The sequence below is a fragment of the Lagenorhynchus albirostris genome, chromosome 1, assembly GCF_949774975.1.
Source record: "Lagenorhynchus albirostris chromosome 1, mLagAlb1.1, whole genome shotgun sequence".
In the NCBI taxonomy this organism is placed as follows: domain Eukaryota; kingdom Metazoa; phylum Chordata; class Mammalia; order Artiodactyla; family Delphinidae; genus Lagenorhynchus; species Lagenorhynchus albirostris.
This window is the reverse complement of record NC_083095.1, coordinates 15,175,123-15,194,870: the sequence shown is the minus strand read 5'-3', so window position 1 is coordinate 15,194,870 and position 19,748 is coordinate 15,175,123. Positions and strand designations below refer to the sequence as shown.

Below are 19,748 nucleotides of genomic sequence, written 5' to 3'. Positions count from 1 at the left end.
TTATCTGAAAGGTTTAAGTGTACTAAGACTTTGTCAAATTGCTGGAATTTATAAGTATGCTATTCGATTTGGAAAAGAGACTTTTTAATTTTAAAATATGAACTTCTACAGTCACTAATTTACTAAATGACTAAAGTAATATAACATTCCATTTCTATATCATTTTATAGCACATAAAGAATTTTGACACAATTTCTCATTTTTAGTTTAGACTAAAACACATGTCTTCAACAGAAGAACGAAGTCTGGACATCACTTGATTAATCTCATAAGTTAAATTCTTTTGCAAATATGAATGCTATATCAATGCAGCCAATAATGATAAAATAAATCTTAACTTTGTTTAAAATGTATCAAGACAACTGTGAATCATTCTTTTAAAAAAATAAACTTTTCACTTTTGAGAATTTTAGATTTTCATAAAAGATGCAAAGATAACACAGAGTGTTCTCATATACTGCTCGCCCACCCAGTTTCCCATAACATTAACATCCTACAATACTACAGACTACTTGTCAAAACTAAAAAATAGACATATTTGATATATTACTATTAACTGAACTCCAAACTTCATTCAGATTTCATCTATTTTTCAACTAATGAAACTTCTGTTCCAGGATCCAATTTAGGATACCACATTGTACTTAACACCAAATCGCTTTTAAAAGTAATAGTTTCTACCAAATGTAAAATAGATAGCTAGTGGGAAGCAGCCGCATAGCACAGGGAGATCAGCTTGGTGCTTTGTGACCACCTAGAGGGGTGGGATAGGGAGGGTGGGAGGAAGACGCAAGAGGGAGGAGATATGGGGATATATGCATATGTATAGCTGATTCACTTTGTTATATAGCAGAAATTAACACACCATTGTAAAGCAATTATACTTCAATAAAGATGTCAAAAAAAAAAGTAATAGTTTCTTAAATTTCAAAGGAGCAAAAAGAAGCACTTCCTTACCTGCTCTACGCCAAAATTTCATGTGTTTAATTCCAGCAGTAATTAATTTATCAGGCACGTACGGGTTCATCTTTACAACAAAAATCTTATCTTTACTTCCTCTGAAATAAATACCAAAATGTTTTAACTCTGAAGATAAATCTCTCCTGTAATAACCTTTTGCCTAATCCAAACCCTATCTTGATTACTCCATTACTAAATGCTTGGCCCACTTGTCTCTTAGGTTTAGGCTACGTAATCATGCATTTGTACATTTGTTATTTTGTTATTATTTTAATTTATTAACTCCTCTCAACAGAATCTTAAAAGATAGGAACCGTGAGAACTGAACTTCTTTTGGATAGCACCAACTATAGTACTGTACATAGAGAATGCCATTTGTGGCATGAATGAGTTAAAGAAAAAAAATTTTTTATGGTACTCTGTTACAGCTTAATATAGTCTTTCCAAATACAAAATCCTCTTAAACTATCTTTTATTTGGGTCCTGTCTATATACTCTGCAGAAACCATTTATCTATATTTTAAAGTGCTTTTATGTGTCACTTTAGGGAATAGGAAGTTAAAAAAAATAGTCTCTGAAACTGTTGACTATTTCCTCCTTTAAAGCAATTGCTAATATTTTTTAGTATTATAGAAATAATAATGCTCACTGTAGAAAATTTAGAAAATGAAAACTATAACAGAGAAAATAAAAATAATCTATAATTTCTTTGTGATACATGTGTGTATGTATCTCCTTTCACTCAAATATATAAAATGAGTATTTTATCATGTTTTCAATGACTACAGAATAGCTTATCTTACAGTGGAATTCACTCTACCTATAAATGGAGATTTTTGATAATCACTACTTCGAATATCATATTACAGTTACATTAAAAAGTGTGTGCACAAGGGATAAACCTACAATGAATCATGAAATCATTTGTCTTTTTACTACAATTATACTATTTATTCAATGGTAATAAAGACGGCAACAATTTAAAAAGTTACGTTTGCTTGATTTCAAAACCGTTATAAGTAAAAAAAATTTTAAGTCCAAGGTAATTTCAGTATTTTGCCAATGTGATATCAAGTTTTTTCCCTACCTTGCTATCGAAAGTTTCTCTCCTTTTTTCCAGTCCCATAGCACAATAGTGTGGCTATCATCTATTCCAACTGAAGCCAAACGTTTCCCATCCGCTATGAAAATTAATCACAGAGATAGACTGATCATTAACATTCAGAAGATAAAAAACACTCAGTACATATTCTGATACCACAGCACTATATTTAAATTTTTATAAAATAAAATATTGTTAAATGTTAGGCATGCATACAGCTATGAAACAAAAAGCAGAATTTATAAGGAAGGGGAAGAATAGTGTCTCAATGCATCTAAACCTATCTGCTGACTTCTTCCTCTGACTTCACTTACCTCATCTTCTACCAGCTTAAGACAGGGGAAAGGAGGAAGATAAGAAAAGTAGAAAAAAGATATTTAAAAGATGAGAAGGAAAGGGAAAACTAAGAAAGAAGGAAGGAAGAAGTGATATACGCCAATGAATTTCACCATAGGAACTCTACTGTGATATAAGAAGTCATAGGGATTACAAAAAGCGAATCAAATGCAAAAGACACAGGTTACAAATACATATTGCTGTTTAATATGACTGTTTGTAGTGAAGGTCAATTATTTTAGTTGTTACTACCATCAAGCAACAAGTAATGACTATTAGACAAGAGATTGCGCTAAGTCAGTCATGCTGGCAGGTGTGCATATGTTTATAGGTTGTAAAGGCAATCTATAATAAAACATTTGCCACTCTGCCACACTTTTTGCAAACCTCAACTAGTATGTTATCGCTACCAGTGGTATTTTTCTTGCTGACTCCTTTACCATTCAGTTTCTTCACCTTTGGCAGATTTTAATATGTGTATATACAATTCCCCCCACAAACTATAGCAATTCACTATCACTTCAGTCAGAGCAGCAGGAAGCACAAATTTACTGTTTCTTAATATAAAATTCTCTATTAATGGTATTTCCCCACTCTTCCCAATCCATACCCCAGCTTTCACTGTAGATCTATCTGTAGTTGTTAAACTTTTATATATGTAGCAAAGAGTTAACATGGTCTGAAATTATTTTGATAAGACAGATTGGAATTGTCACTTCATAGAAATGTTATACAACAAATATTTCAGTTCTCACCTCTTTCTTAGCTTTCACCCTAAACATTTTCAAAGTTTACTCTGTGGCTGCAAAACATTAAATGAGATCAGGGTTTGCCCAAGGTTGGAAATACATACCACTAGTGGTAACTGAGACGGTTTCAGAGGTTATGTAGACAAACATTTTTTATTTTAATAGAAACATCTTTATAACAATGGGTATTAAAATTACATTTCATTAAATTATTATTATAAAACAGCTAGCAAACCCACACTTTCAGAGCCTTGATTGGTTAGGACAACAGTATGCACATTTGATAAAAAATTGTGAAGGTCACTATTAAATGACAAGTTTAGGCAACACTAATTTAGACTAAAATGCCATGTATTGCCTCTGCATTTTGATCATTCTTACTGAGACAGAAAACTGCCTTACCTGAGAAATCAACAGCACAGACACCATATTGGTGGTAGCCCTTTAATATCGACAATGGTTTAATGGTCTCTGTGTCCCATATGTGAACTGAGGGATCCCTACCTACCTAAAATAGAAAGAATTATGAAAGTCATTTTATGCAATTAAATTGTTTATTTTCATATCTATAAAAGGAAAACAGGAGATTTAACAACCTTTGTCATATTTGCTATAAATATTTATAAAATAAAAAGTACAAAGCAGACTGTATACGTGATCAACATTTTTCCCTTACATTTGTCGAAAAGCTAATGAGACTAGGCTCAGTGTTTCAAGGAATGTTCTACAACTACGTAGCTCCTAAACCTTATCCTATACTTCATCAATAAAGATAATGCTTACCAAGCATCTATTATTGGCAGCATTACTATGCTAGGTACAATGAGCACTAACACAATTAGACAAATTTTGCAAACTCATTGGGAAAATGAGATATTTTCCGTTAAAATATGAACATCTGGTAATACATGCTTAATGGGGATGAAAAGGTTGTAGAGAAAATCTTCATGGAAGAGATGCTACTTGACGTGGGCCTTCAAAGAGTGTAGGTCTTAGATAAAAAGAGAAGCAAGCAAGTATATTCTAGGCTAGGATAATAGTGTAAACAAGATACAGAGGGGTTAAAGCGCCAAGCAGGTTAACACAACTTAATTCTTTATTCCTTTAGACTCAAGTAATCACTTTCTTTATACAGATTAAGAGATATAATAACTTTGCTTATGAAAGCAACTCCTGAAATAATTAACATAGCTGCCAATTACTGTTAATTTTGAGATTGGTTTTATATAAAGACATAACAAAAAACAATACTGCAATCGATCAATATTTCACTAAGTTATTAACTGCTTTCCTCTGTCCTGTCATTTGTCTACAGATCTACTGTTTTCTATATAAGCTGGAGTTCTAAACCATTTTGAGTTACTTTTGGTTTAGGTTTCTCCCAGGTGATATGAATTGCACCTGTTAATAAACTTTTTGTTTTTCTCTTGTTAATCTGTTTTTTTTCTTTGGCTGTGCCTCATGGGTTGTGGGATCTTAGTTCCCCGACCAGGGATCAAACCTGGGTCCCCTGCAGTGGAAGTGCAGTGTCCCAACCATTGGACCACCAGTGAATTCCCCTAATCTGTCTTTCTGTTAGAGTTCTGGCTAAAAGTCTAGCAGAGGAAGAGGTCATTGGGTATCCAGGGATGTCCTGTGGGCATACTGACTTATAGTTTAATTTGGCCCAAACTCCCTAAAATTCCAGAATTATGGTAGTAAATGACCAGTTTTTACAGTCTTCATTCCAGTAGTAGCAGAATAATGTCCAAACTCCTTGCAACAGCACAATGGGTACATAATCGTGTTTTAAGAGGAACCATTTATATAAACTAAAGGTGAAAGTAAATGGTGCCCCTGAGGCCTCTGCCAGCCCATTTAATTAGTTCTTCCGCTAATGTCCATCATGCACTCTAAGATTTGAATACTTTGCGTTGCTCACAGTTATTTAAAGAAGTTGTATTTTTATTTTTTTATTTTTCCCCCACTGTTACACGTGATATGACACACTTAAAATACATTCCCCAACCTCCCCTCTATCAGGTAAACTACTCAGCTCAAATGTCATCTTCTCTATGAGGGTTTCCCTGATTCCACTAGGCACAATATATCAGTCCTTTATAATATTTCAAGAGAGCTTTATACATATCTCTAGCCTAGTGGTTCTCAGCAGGGGGTGACTTGCCTCCCAAAGGCTGTCTGGAGACATTTTTGGTTGTCACAGCTGGGGTGGGTGGTGTTAACTGGCCTCTAGTCCGTAGAGGCCAGAGATGCTGCTAAACATCCTACAATGCACAGGATGGCATTATACACAAAAATGCAATTATCTTTACAATAAAGAATTATCTGGCCCAAAATGTCAACAGTGCCAAGGTAAGAAGCCCTGATCTATACTTATGACACTGTATCACAATTTTCTTGCGTGTTTGTCTTCCCCCCCAGAGTATGAATGTTTTACCATGACAAGGTGTTTTATTTATATTCCCAGAGTCTTTCCTGGTACACAGCACATGCTCTATGAATGTTTCTGAATGAATAGAAGAAAGGAGGGAGAAAAGGAGGGAAGGAAAGGAAGGAGAAAAGGAAAGAGTCAGGGGAGGTACAAACAGAGTGAGGGAAGATGGGAGAAAGAAAAAGGGAAGAGCTTTCTCTCCTTTCAGGGAAGCTACATAGGATGATGCAAGTTTCCTACCCCCACCCTCAATATATCCCAGAAGGTATACTTACACAGTATTTAAAGCCAAACAGACTAAGGGCTTTAGGCTTTACCAGTTATTAGCTGACAGATCTTTGAGAAAATTATCTAATTTCTTTAAACCTAAACTTCTTCATTTATAAACTGGGGGAAATGGTTTTACTCTCATAGAGATGAGGTGGGAATAAAATAAATATACATTAAGAAACTAGTAAAGTGCTTACACACAGTGAGAATTTATAAATATCACCCTTTCCCTTCCTTCTCTAAGAATATCCATATAGAGAGGTATCAGTTATGACTTTTCTCCATGTTTTCTACTTTGGTAAACCCGAATATGTTACTATCATGATTGTAAAATAAAAACATAGTCATCCTGTTTGTCACAGAACATTTCTTAGATAACTTATATTATTTAAAATAATTAAAAAACCAGATTTCTAGTCTTTACGGTTTTTGTAATTTTTACTCATAAATTTAAAAAATTAATATTATCCTGACAGAAAGGTGTCAAGCCAGAGCTCATAGTTCCAAATTCAAATTACAATAAGTAAAACAATAAAACTCTAAGGAAAACTATAAGAAAAAAGTTTTATTTGTAATATGAAAATAAAATCCCATTCTAAAGAATTCTTCATTTCCTAGAATACAAAAGATAAGGAAAAAAATGGACTAACTTAACTTTAAACCCAAACGAAGGTCTAACCTATCCGGGCTGTTGTCGCATAGTCTTTCAAAGGACCTACCTGGCCTGTTGCCACATAGTCTTTCACAGGATGAATAGCCAGGCAGAGAATATCATCATCGTGACCCAGGTAAAAGCGCTGTGTGTTCTGTTGTCGATTATAAATGACACCCACTGCTGCCACATGGTACACAATTTCACCAATTTGAGTATAGAACAGATTACTTCGACAGTCATACCCTCTGTAACTAAATATAGAAAAATCATATAACATTAACTTTGGCCTTTTACTGATAAATATGGACTATACAGAGGACATTCAATTTCCAGCTTTACAAGATACTGAACAATTTTAAAAAATGCAAATATCTCAGATCCCATAAACTTTTGTGAACTGCTCTGATTACAAATAGCTAAATCCAAGCATAATACTAAATTTGTATACTATAAAGCAAAAAGTTGCTTTTTTACAAGTGAAAGGGTATAGAAAAGAATATATATTTGTATTTGTTTGTACTATATTATACATAAATATTTCTGAAACTAGGTAACAGTGATTCCCTTTGGGTGGGGGGGAAATGATGGCTGGGAGGGCAGAGGTAGGAAGATGATTTTCAGAGTGTATCCTTTTATACACACTGTTCAACCATGAGAATAAAATATATCAATATATATTACAAAAATAAGTTTTAACAACAATTTAAAAATATTATACACATCCAGAAAACAAGTAGTCAAATCCCCTCAAAAATGATCAATATAGATAAAATAGATAACTAATAAGGACCTACTGAATAGCAGCACAGGGAACACTACTTAATACTCTGTAATGGCCTATATGGGAAAAGACTCTAAAAAAGAGTGGATATATGTATATGTACAACTGAGTCACTCTGCTATACACCTGAAACTAAAACAACATTGTAAATCAACTATACTCCAATTAAAACACACACACACACACACACACACACAAAATGCTTCCAAACAAACAAACAAAAAGAAGTACTATTTTAACACTGGAAGAAAAATATTTTTACTAAATAAATCTGTCTTTTTTTCAAATTCTTGAAAACATTATAAGCCAGGTAAGACAATGATTACTAGGTGAGGGGAAGGAAAGAGTTGGACTGGAGACTCTGTTTGTCCTGGGATAAAATGTGAGATCTGTATTGCCAGATATTCTAAGAGAATCCAGAAACTGTATTTTATTGAAATTATAATATATAGGCCAAAATGCTTAGGCCAAAACAAGCCACAATATCATTACAAATTAGACATATTTAGGGGAGATGATAATCTCTCACATTTCACTTATTTTGTTTAAAGAGATCCATTTCTATAAATATAACACTAAATTTTCATAAGACAAATTAATTTTTTATTTAATAAATACTTATATAGTGCCAGAAAACATTCTAAGTCACCACAAGTATTGACTTATTTACTCCTCACCAGAATCCTATCAAGAAAAATACCGTTAGCTCCATTTTACAGATGGTAAAACAGAAACACAGAGAGGTTAAGTGTCTTGCTCAAAGTCACATAGCTAGTAAATGTGAACCAAAATTCAAACACATAAATGAAAAGTAGTCGTTTTGTACCCGTGAACAAAGTGTAATCGAATACTATTTCCTGGAGCCCGCTCTCTTCTTTTAGAAGTACCACTTTTTTGTTTCTCTTTGTATTGTTCTTTAAGCTGAGGTAGATCTTCCGTGTAAACCTTTAAATAATGTACATAAGTAGAAATATTCTTAGAACACAAATTTATAGAGGTGTTATATATTCCTAATGTAACTTCAGACATTGTGGTTACTATGATCGCTAAAGTTTTAACAACTGTCTTCAGTAGGAAGATTCTTTATGAAATTTACTTCCTTGGAAAGACAAACGTATTTACATTTTCTAAGTATCACACTGACAAATACACATTTAGTTTCCATGAAATTTTTATACTTCGTAAGAGAGTATTTTAAAGGAAATAAATGGAAGTGTACTGCGACAAAAAGCACATATAATATATAATACAATACAATACAGGCACAGTTAGTATATCAAGCACTTAATAACATTTTACACAAGTATACTTTAACTCTTAAAGGGGGAAACAGCCATACATTTCTTGGAAAATTAAAAACTGCAAAAGATAACAATAGATGAGTAAACAACAGGGAGCAAGATAAAGAAGAAACTAGAGTTTTTCAGGAAAAAATCACGTGGTAATAAAAATTACCTGCCGACGGTAGGTGAGCTGTGTCTCTTGTTCAATTTCAGAGTCCAGTTCTGGAACATCAGACAGATCTGAATCTGATTCATCACTATTAGAGTCAGCCAGATTTTCTGTAATTTAAAAAAATGAAACATTACCTGTTTAAAGAAGATTCATTTTCAAAACAGCACAATAAAATTAATGATTAAGAGCTGACTGTGCCAACTGACATGGAGACAAGCCATAAAACAAGCAAATGAAATTACCTATTCAAGTGACACAGATGTCAGTAAACTGTACTACAGATTATCTTCCTCTCCACTCACTGCAAACTCAATAGTTCCTTTAAATCCCTTCACTGGCTCCCCAATGACCGCTACATCAAATTTAAATGTCTGTGCAAATATAAGTGAATATAACCTATAATTAACATGAAAAATAGCTAGAAAATACCATAATGCAACAGATGAACTGACATTAGATAATTTTTCTTTGTCAAAAAAACCATACTGAAACCTAGATACCCATCTCCCAGAGAATATATTAAATGTTTGTTTTACTAATGCATGTTTTTTACTCATCATTTGATAGATGAAAGTGTAACCAAAAGTACTTTGTAGTCCATGCTCTGTGACAACTGAGTTTAAACATATAGACCTAATATTTTATTTAAAATTTCCGCTAATAATAATAATCTATACTGTTAACATACGAGGCTTGTGTATGTTTCAAGAGTAAAATTGTTATTTGGGGGTTACTGAAGAGTTATTTGACAGAGAAATTGTTTAGGCAGTGTGTTCTACTCACCTTGGGGTGCTATGTGAAGAGCATCTTTTAGTTTTCTTTCAGGAATAAATTTCCACTGAAAGACAGAGTGATCTGCTCCACCAATAGAAATAACCCACTGATAATCATGTGACCATCTGACATTAGTTACATGAGCTGAATGGCCAATGTATTTTTTAAACTTGGCCCCTATAACAAAAATATACCTTTAAATTGATAAACAAATGCCAATACACACACACACAAACACTATAAACAACAATTTCTATACCTGAACCAATGCATCCTATTTCTATTACCTTAATTATGATGAACGGGGAAAAATGTTAATTCAAAAATTCACTGAGTGAACAAATGAATGAGTGTACATCAAGGGACATAAATCTTTGCTCTACTGATTCACAATATAATTTGGTAAGAACCACAAGAGCTGTGAAGCATTATCTTACTGCTTTGAGAAAAGCCTGCAGCTACAAGGGGATCAATTGTTTTTATATTCAGATATTTGAATGTTTTGGCCTGACACCTTTGATCTTAAGTGATATTGACCAATCTCCTCCCCCACTATTCTCAGCCTTAGCTGCGAAGATCCTTTTAAAGCTTAAGCCATCAAGAAAATATTAGCAACATATAAAAAGGACTACACACCATAACCAAATGGGATTTATGCCAGGAATGCAAGGTTGGTTCAATATACAAAAATCAATCAATGTAATATACCATACTAACCAAAATAAAATACATCCAGTTGTCCCAACAACTATCTTTTATAGTCATTTTTTTAAACCTAAATATTTGGTATAATGTCCTTCAATGTGGGTTTGTCTGATGTTTCTTCATGATTAGATTAAGATGTGTTTTTTGCACAGGCAATGTTGTGTCCTTTTGGATACATCATTTTAAGGGGCACCACAGTTCTATCACTAGTGATGTTAAGTAGCAGCATTTGGTTAAGGTTTTATATACCAGACTTCTCCAACTGTAAAGGATTTGTTTAACTTTCTGGCTAATTTTTAAAAAATCTGTGCAATGATAGGAACCATTTTTGTGGTTCTAAGTTCAGAATACATTTTCTATATCTTGCTTAGATAAACTTGATATTTGGCAATATGTATATGTTCCTGGTAGAGTACACTAAACACAATAATGTTTGGTTTCATTTTGATAATGTTTTAGAAGTTTTATTTGAAGCTACAGAAGGCTTGTATTTCAGGACGGCAAAGATCCATCAATTACAAACTGGAGAAAAACCTTCACCTTGGCCATGAATTTAGGGATAGCCATCTAGTCAAAGCATAAAAGATGTGACCCAAACTATATAGATTACAATTTACTGCTACCTGACAGTAATGTTATTTTTTTAAGAATCAATTTTTTATGTAGCTTAACAGAAGTCAGTAACTTTCTAGATGGGTAACTTGCCACAATTCACTCCACAAGTCCAATAAGGTAAGATTTAGTCCCATCCCTCTTATAAGAGAATGCATTATTTGCCTGTCAAGAGGACTCTGGCTATTACTTCCTTTGACGGGGCCCTGTACATACTCTTAGGCAACAGAGAGACTTACAAGGTAAAACCAGAAATTTCAGCAAATAAAATTCCAAGTTTTTAAGGTGTACTAATTTTGTTATGTTTAGAGCAAATGAAGAAGAGTTATCTGAGCACCTATTCTAATTGACTATATTGGGTGATAGTTCCAAGAGAGGTGTAGATAATCCTGTAAGGCCTTCCAAATGATTTTCTCTGTGACTTTTCAAAGATCAATTCCTCTGGAAGAACCAAGGCAATTCAACAAGAAAGCTATGGAATAAGTCTAAGGGAAGCCAGTTATTTCTAATCAAAGTGACTTTATTAATAATTATTCAATAGCCAGCACTGCTTATCTAACTATGATAAACAGTTTATCTTAAAAGTAAACCTAGATATCACATCTTTTAAGAAGTGACCATGACTCACCAAGACCAATCATATCCTCTTATCATGCTTCCAGAATTCCCTGTTATTACCCCATGTATTTATAACACTCAAATGTAATAGTCTATTTACTTGTTAACTCCTCTAATAAACTATAAGCTCCTTGAGGGCAGGATTGTATCTTGTTTATCATACATCCCTAATGCCTGATACATAGCAAACATTCATTAGGTATCTGAAGAAAGGGAAAGAAAGGAAAAAAAAAAAAGAAAGATCATATTTTCCCTTACTCTGCCTATACACTTGAGTTGAAATGCTAGATTGTAGAGGAGGGAAGAAGAGTAGTGAAGGAGACTGAGAGGGCATGAACTCCAACACTTACAATTCATTAAAGGGGACAAAAAGTCTGATGTAAAGAGTATTGGAGTTGAAATCAAAAGACTAGGTTTGAGTGTCATCTTGACTACTTAATAGCACAGGAGCTTGAGCACATCAGTTAACCTCTCTTAGACTCCATTTCCATTTTAGTATAAATTGGATTATAAGCTCTCAAAGTCCCTTCATTATTAAAAACTGACATATGATAGGAAATGATAAAAGAACATTTAAGGTCTAAACAGTATGTCATCAATTAGGACTAACATCTCAGAGAAAAGATTTATCAAAGCAAGCTAGAATGGTCATAGAAGCATTCCTAATTTAAATGAGAACAGAATGATAATTCTTGGTGAGGATAAAGCAATAGACTGAAATATTTATGCTTCAATGATCCCATGTCTTTTCTAATTTATTTTAGGGTATATTTTAACACAAAGTTAATATGAGTTAAATCTCTTCAATAAATTGTAGCAATATGACAAAAGATTTTTTTCCCATTTAACAATGTTTTGATGACCTTAAAACTTCTAGATATAAAATATATGAGAATATCTTTTTTGACCCTAGTAAAAAGTAGAATTCCTTAATACATAAAACAGCATTGTTCAGAAAAAAAAAGAGAAACTGATTTGACTACACTGAAATAAAAACTAGTCAACAAAAGACATCATTAAAAAAAATAACTAACAAACTCAAAAAAAGGCATCTGTAATCCATAAAAATTACAAATCATTTGTATCTATAGTATATAAAATTATTTCTATAAAACAATAAAAGAAATAACTCTAAAACATAGGCAAAAGATATGAACTTGTGTTTGATAGAAGAGGAAATGCCGAGAATCAAAAAATATTGGAAAAGATGGTCAATCTTATTAGTAATTAGATAAATGTAAATTAAGACAATGTGACACCATTTACACCAACTAGATTTACAAAAATAAAAAGTGTGGCAATGTCAAGTGCTTAAGAGGATGTAGATCAACAGGGTTTGTAAAATGGTATAACCATTGTGGAAAACAATTTGGCATTTTCTTATAAATTCTCTATGACCCAGCAATTTCACTCCTAAGTATACATCTTTGGAAACTTGTATATCATAGCAAAAGACTAAAGAACCCAAATGTCCACTGACGAGAATAAACACATGAACTGTACCACATTTTCACAAGTATTTTACAGCAATGAAAAACAAATACACTAGAGCTACATGCAACAATATCTTAGAAATCTCAGAATCTTAGAAAAGCGGTGTTGAATAATTCCCCATCACAAATCTGTTTTATTGTTTGATATTTGTTTTTCCAATGAATTTTCTTCTGGAATCTAAAAAATATTTTTACCAAATAGAAATGTTCATTTGTCAATAAGTACTGAAAGAGTCTTGGCAATTATTAACAGTGATGAAGGTGTCAGATTAAAGCAACCATGCCCTCACCTCTCCATCCTCCCCCACCCCACCTTCTCACCCACCACCACAGCCTCTGTGCTGCTGCCTGGGAACAGTCTGATTATTTGAGAGATTATGGTCAAGAGCAGGAGAATCTAGAAAGAAAGAGGATAACAATGGACAAAAAAAAAAAAAATAAGAGGAGTAATACTCCTTTGGCCTGGGATTTGAGGGGGCTAAATGTGGAAGAGGAACATTCTGGGCTAATCTCACACATTTTGTGCTGCAATTACAATGATTCTATAACGTAAGCTACTTCTATTATTTAACTTCTTTCCACATTTTGTAAAAGCTTCACTTCTTAGAATGTAATGGATATTACTTAAGTGGATATCTAAAATACATTAATACATCAGACACAATCTTTTCTCAAACTTAAGTTGGATCAATAGTACAACTTACTGTAATGAAATAATGTACAACTTCATAACTAATCTAAAAGAAAGAGAGTTTTTCTAGTAATACTACTAGCTTTATGCAACTATGTAAATTCAATAAATACAGAATCTTAAAATACTTCTACTAATCTTTGTCGTCTTCTCTCCCAATTACCTACCAATAGTCTCAAGCTGACTCACAAGTGCCTAGAAATAAAAACCCTTACCATAAAATAAATGTCTAACAAAAATCTAAAAAAAACAGAAAATAAGAAAAACAATTTATATTCTTGAAGCAGTAACTGAACAAGACTAACTTCTCTTAAAGACTTTGGTAAAATATTCCTACAGCAATTCAGAAGACTACTACACATTTTGTAAATGAAACAAAATTATTGAGCAACAAAAATACTGTCTTCCCTGTTGCAGAAGATAAAGCTTGTGAGTAAATCCCATGCATTTGACTATGAAAACTCAGAAAATTACTCTTTTTCTGCAGAGAGGTCAGTGTATGAAACAGTGAGTAGAAGCAATGTCTAAGATTAATATCACCATGATTAATCTTACTAAATCTCACACCTTCTAACTAGGCAAGTATCATTTTGAGTCACAATACAATTTGTTGTGCCTGGTGACTCTCATGTCCTGGCTATGTGGTGGGATCCAGAAATACGGTACTTCAATTGCTAGAGATTTGTTAGCCTTTATTAACACCCTTAGCATTACTTATGGAGGTACTTTCACACGCACCTAGGAAGCTGACATGTTGCAGGCAGGAAGTGACAACATGGCATAGCTGGCAGGATCTGGAACTCACCACTTTACTGTAGAGGTATAGCAATTAGCAGTCTAGACTTCTGGGAAACTTGCACCCTTAAGTTTAACATCAAGGGGACTACCTAAACTATTTGAATAAAACTATTTCTGCTGTTTCCAAAATTACCTTTTTACTAAATTGCATTTTAACATTTGTCCAACAGCTTTTATTAACCGGGTGAAAATCATGACTGCATCTGCTATAGATGTTGATACTCTATGAATATACTCAGTGCACCTAATATGAGGCCCTATATTATGAGAGAGTTCTTTGAAAATTAAATCTCAGAAGAAACTTGGCTTTCTCTGAGTAGTAATAAGTATGCTTTTTTTTTTTTTAAATAGCTAAAGTGAAAATTGTTTTGTGCCCTGCTTTATTTTATTTTTGGAAGCTCAGATTCAATTTTGATGTTTGACTACTGAAGAAGAAAATGTCAAACATTTTCTTTATCTGATTTTAATATAGTATTTCTATTTATACTTCCCCTGGTATGAATTATTTACTCATATAATTATTTTAGTACTTATGGACTTGTTATAAGCTGACTCAAATACTTTCTGGAACAAGGCATGGAACAAATAAATGACTAATAGAGCATTTCATTTAATTATTCTCAGGTCTATTAACAGAATGATTAATATCATCACTTTAAAAGAGGTCCAAGAAAGAGAGGTGATACATATTATATATAGAAAATAACCAGTGATAAGACCCCTTATTTTTCTCCCACCCCCAGTTATGAAAAACAAATGTCAAAACAATACATGTTAAGGATTTTAAGCAAAAACACACTCTCAGATAAAAACCAACAAACAAACCAATAGATTCCAAACTGTGACCTGTACTCGCACAGCTGACTACTTCATCAGAATTCTTGAGAAAATGACATAAGAAAAATGTCTCCTAAAAGATATATGTTCAACAAGTTAAATGATTAAAGATAATAAGCCATAAGAAAAGTATAACTATCACTGTATATCCCAACTATATGAAGCAATTCTGGAAGTGGGGAGAAAAATGATTCTCTAAAAAGAAAGAGGTAAAGTATTAGCCCATTTATAATATATGAATTCAAAAATAATTTTCTAATAAAAACTTCATATCCAAAAATAAATGTAACATATGACAATAATTTCTGAATTATCAAAATACTATAAATAATTCTGTTCATTTTCATGAAATCCTTCACCAAACCAACAGCACCTCTCACTGCTGTGGCCTCTCCCGTTGCGGAGCACAGGCTCCGGACGCGCAGGCTCAGGGGCCATGGCTCATGGGCCCAGCCGCTCCGCGGCATGTGGGATCTTCCCAGACCGGGGCACGAACCCGTGTCCCCTGCATCGGCAGGCAGACTCTCAACCACTGTGCCACCAGGAAAGCCCAGAACTGAAGTCTTTTATAAGACAGAGGTTAATTAATAATATTTTGAAAGAAAAGATACCTTTTCTTAAACAAGGATATCGAAATAATTTTACAATTCCATAGTCATCAGCTGTAACTAAAACTTGGCCAGTATAGTTTCCATCTACTGAGTTTATATCATTGATATCTGAATACTTGGGCCAAATTCCATTTACTTCAAGGCCTGAAACACATGTCCATGAAGCCCAATGAACACCTTTTATTTCTTCTTTATTTGTCACTTCTTTTCCTCCTAAAAATAAATCACAGTATTAATTTAAGAAGTTATTTCTTTTGATTTTTACTCAAGCATAAACTGTACTGATAACATGGTAAACTCCAAAATTTAAATATCTTCTCCATCCTGTTAAAGGATAATACATGAATAGGTAAGTGAATATAGTAAGGAAAGGAGGAAATTAAGTGCAAGGAGTTGTTAAAAAGCCATTACCAAAATTATGCTGATTCAGAGACATACAGATTTGATGATGATGTAGCTTAGCAGGTTCATGCATGTGGACAGTAAAACTGAACCCTATTAAAATCATGCTACAGATCAGCCACAATGGGGTAAGTTAGAAGGAAAAGTAAAAGCTATACAAAAGTGGCAAATCAGGTATTGAAAAAGAAACCTAAGAAGATACACGGTTGAGAAAGATAACTGAAAGGATCGCAAAGGAAGGATGAGTGACAAGTAATACATTTATGTTAGGTAATAGGACTTCAGGATTCAGTCAATCTTCATTACATACAGATCGTTAATGAAAACTTTTGGAGCGATGCATTAATTTAAATATGCAGCTACTCTTGTTAAATAAGTTATTTTAATATAGTGACTAATTCACTAAGCATCATACTAAATAAAGGGCTGAGAGATAATATTTTGATGGTTGTTTTTATTCTTCTCTTTTTAAATCTTTGATAAAAATTCTGTTTTTCAAAATTAGTTTGTTAGCTATATTATTAATAATATTTGCAAAGTCTGAGATAACAACAAAAACCCAACTTATAGTCAGACATCTGTATCAGTTGTATTTAGTTAATTAGTTGTACCCATTAAAAATGGCATTTTGACTTTCTAATATACACTAGGACTTTACCATATACTACTCATATGGCATGGACTTCAACATAAAATAGGTCTTAGCTCCTCCAAGCAATTAAGTTTTAATTAAGAACCAAAAGGATTTCAAATGATAAGGCAGCCACAGAGAAAAGATCACAATGCCTGAAATATTAGCTTGTATCTTCTTTGATTTCCTATAATCAAATGTAACTTACACTCTGCCTCTAATGAAATTCTAAGATATTTTAAAGGAACTAAAAATCTACAAATTATAAATAATTTATAGGAAATTTTTACCTGGCATCCTATAAAAAAGTCTTTTACCATTCCCATCATTTGTTTGTAAATATCTACTGTCTGAGGACCAGTCCAAGTGAGTGATGAAACTAAGTGATCCAACACATTCCCCAAATTTTTTATAACGCTGAGAAACTCCATAAATATCAACTGAGCTGTCATTGCATCCAACAGCAAGGTAAGTTCCATCTGGTGAATATTTTAACTCATGAATTGCCTCCTTCCGATCTTTAATATGTACAACTTCCGTCATATCTCTGTAAAGAGAAAAAAAATGAGACCATAAACAAAGAAGTCACTACAGAATTAGTTCAGTTTTCAAATGTGTCTAAAATGACTGTGAGGCTGTATCAAGTATTTATAAACCATAAAACAAATGTAAATGAGACAAGTAGTATTAACTCAGGAATAATTTTGCCTAACAGAAATATATGAGGACAATATATGCTGGAAGTAGAGAAAAATGCTAAATTTCAGTTCCTAAATTACTTAATTTTAAGTAGTTCAGAGATTCATACTAAATTTCTGGAGTCATACAATAAAGGAAATAAAGTCATGGATTTTTATGACGAAGTTCCTTATAAGTACTGAGTTTATGAAAAATGCTTAATTATAAAAGCCATGATTTTCAAATTAAATTTTTGTAATGAAGCAAATGCACAAAATTGCATCCAGGAAATAAAGAAAGGAGAAATTGATTTGTATTATTTTAGTAATACATTTGAATATATATCTTTACATAGATACCACTAGTTACTTTTATTTCAACCTCTTTGACCTTTTTTAATAGAATACAAATTCTTCCCAATTAGCGACCATGTCAGCCAGCAAAGTTAAATATTTTTAATGATGCCTTATAACTGACTTTCCAGAAAAATAACAGGTACTGGTAATAGCCATAAAAATGGGTAAACACTTAGTTAAACACTACTGAGTTTCCAAACATGTGGAGAGGTGGAGAAGAGAGAGGCAGCAAGGGAGAAGGGGCAGGAGGAAGTGAGAATTCTATTTCTAACTAGTGCCAGGGACTTTTTCCAAATAAATTTTGCATTACCCATCTGAAACGTTATCAACAGATAATTCAAGAATAAAAGCTTAAATGGTTATTTCCCAATTTTTACAGTTTCTAAATGGACAATTTAAAGCAATAAAACTCATATTTCTTTCAGTAACATTAAGTATTTAACTGTTTTAGGCACATGACACACAAAGATGAACTCATCTTCTGTGAGAGACAGAGATAAAGTAATTATACTTTATAATTGAGAAAATGTAGTGAGTGCTCAAAAGGTTATGTGTGAAGTTCTATAAGAAACACTGAAAAATGGTTAAGACTAAAGGCAGGGGACTTCCCTGGTGGAACAGTGGTTAAGAATCTGCCTGCCAATGCAGGGGACACGGGTTCGATCCCTGGTCTGGGAAGATCTCACATGCCAAGGAGCAACTAAGCCCATGCATCACAACTACTGAGCCCACGATCTAGAGCCTTCGAGCCACAACTACTGAGCCCATGCACCACAACTACTGAAGCCCATGTGCTTTAGAGCCCGTGCATCACAACTACCGAGCCCACGTGTCACAACTACTGAAGCCTGCGTGCTCTAGGGCCCACGTGCCACAACTACTGAGCCCACGTGCTGCAACTAGCCACCGCAATGAGAAGCCCACACACCACAACAAAGAGTAGCCTGGCTCGCCACAACTAGTGAAAGCCCACGCACAGCTACAAAGACCCAGCGTGGCAATCAATCAATCAATAACTAAAAGACTAAAGGCAGGAAGGGACCAAGGAAGAGTGATACCTATTTGAGCATAAGACCTGAGGGGCTGGCTAAGTATAAAAGATTGAAGGTTTTCCAGAAAGAAGACACAGCATGAGCAATGCAAATACATGGCACATTTGAACAATGTGGATACAAGATAAGTGGGAAAAGCAGTGACTTGATGGGGTTAAAGAGATAAATTGAGGACAGTGTGTAACAGATCTGATACATTGCCAAGGAACTTGGGCTTCACCCTGGTGTTAATCATATAAAGAAAGAGACGAAAATCATCCCCTTAACTACAAAAGGGAATCAGAACAAAACAAAACAAAATAAATGAAGGAAAAAAAAGTACTTTTTAAAAGAGCTTTCCTGGTCAACGTCACTTTTGCCTTAGACCCTGCAACTTGCAAGGTCCTCTTCCTAAGCACAGAATAATGTAGCTACTTCTACCTTTCCCAGTGACTTCTTCCTTTCAGTTTTAATTTAAATCCATGCATCTTACCTCCCTTTCTTCATACCATTCATCCATCCATCCACTCAGCCATCCATTAGTACATCCAGCCATTCATCTATATCTATATGGAGCAAGATTTTTAAGAAAACATCTAAGACACTATTTGAAAGCTTTTCTTTTTTATACCTTCTTTATTAAAATATAATCATTCCAGTATCAATCATGAACATTAGTTAAAATGCTCCTGGAATATTCTTCAGAATTATTTTGGTAATTTTTTTACAGCTTTTTTGTTCTAGGGACTTAACTGCTCCCAGTTAACAAGAG

General features: G+C 33.5%; 1 protein-coding gene across 4 annotated transcripts in view; it reads right to left on the bottom strand.

The window, feature by feature from the left end:
• The window catches only part of EML5 (EMAP like 5), a 164,196-nt gene that overhangs the window by 72,975 nt on the left and 71,473 nt on the right, over nt 1-19,748 (bottom strand). For all 4 annotated transcript variants that reach the window (XM_060122842.1, XM_060122761.1, XM_060122683.1 and 1 more), the window contains exons 9-17: nt 17,202-17,458; nt 15,879-16,091; nt 9,523-9,690; nt 8,740-8,846; nt 8,111-8,229; nt 6,568-6,754; nt 3,550-3,655; nt 2,048-2,141; nt 958-1,058 (exon numbers count right to left, since the gene is read on the bottom strand). In XM_060122842.1, coding sequence (XP_059978825.1) covers nt 958-1,058; nt 2,048-2,141; nt 3,550-3,655; nt 6,568-6,754; nt 8,111-8,229; nt 8,740-8,846; nt 9,523-9,690; nt 15,879-16,091; nt 17,202-17,458 — 1,352 coding nt within the window. The remainder of the gene's footprint in view (nt 1-957; nt 1,059-2,047; nt 2,142-3,549; nt 3,656-6,567; nt 6,755-8,110; nt 8,230-8,739; nt 8,847-9,522; nt 9,691-15,878; nt 16,092-17,201; nt 17,459-19,748) is intronic.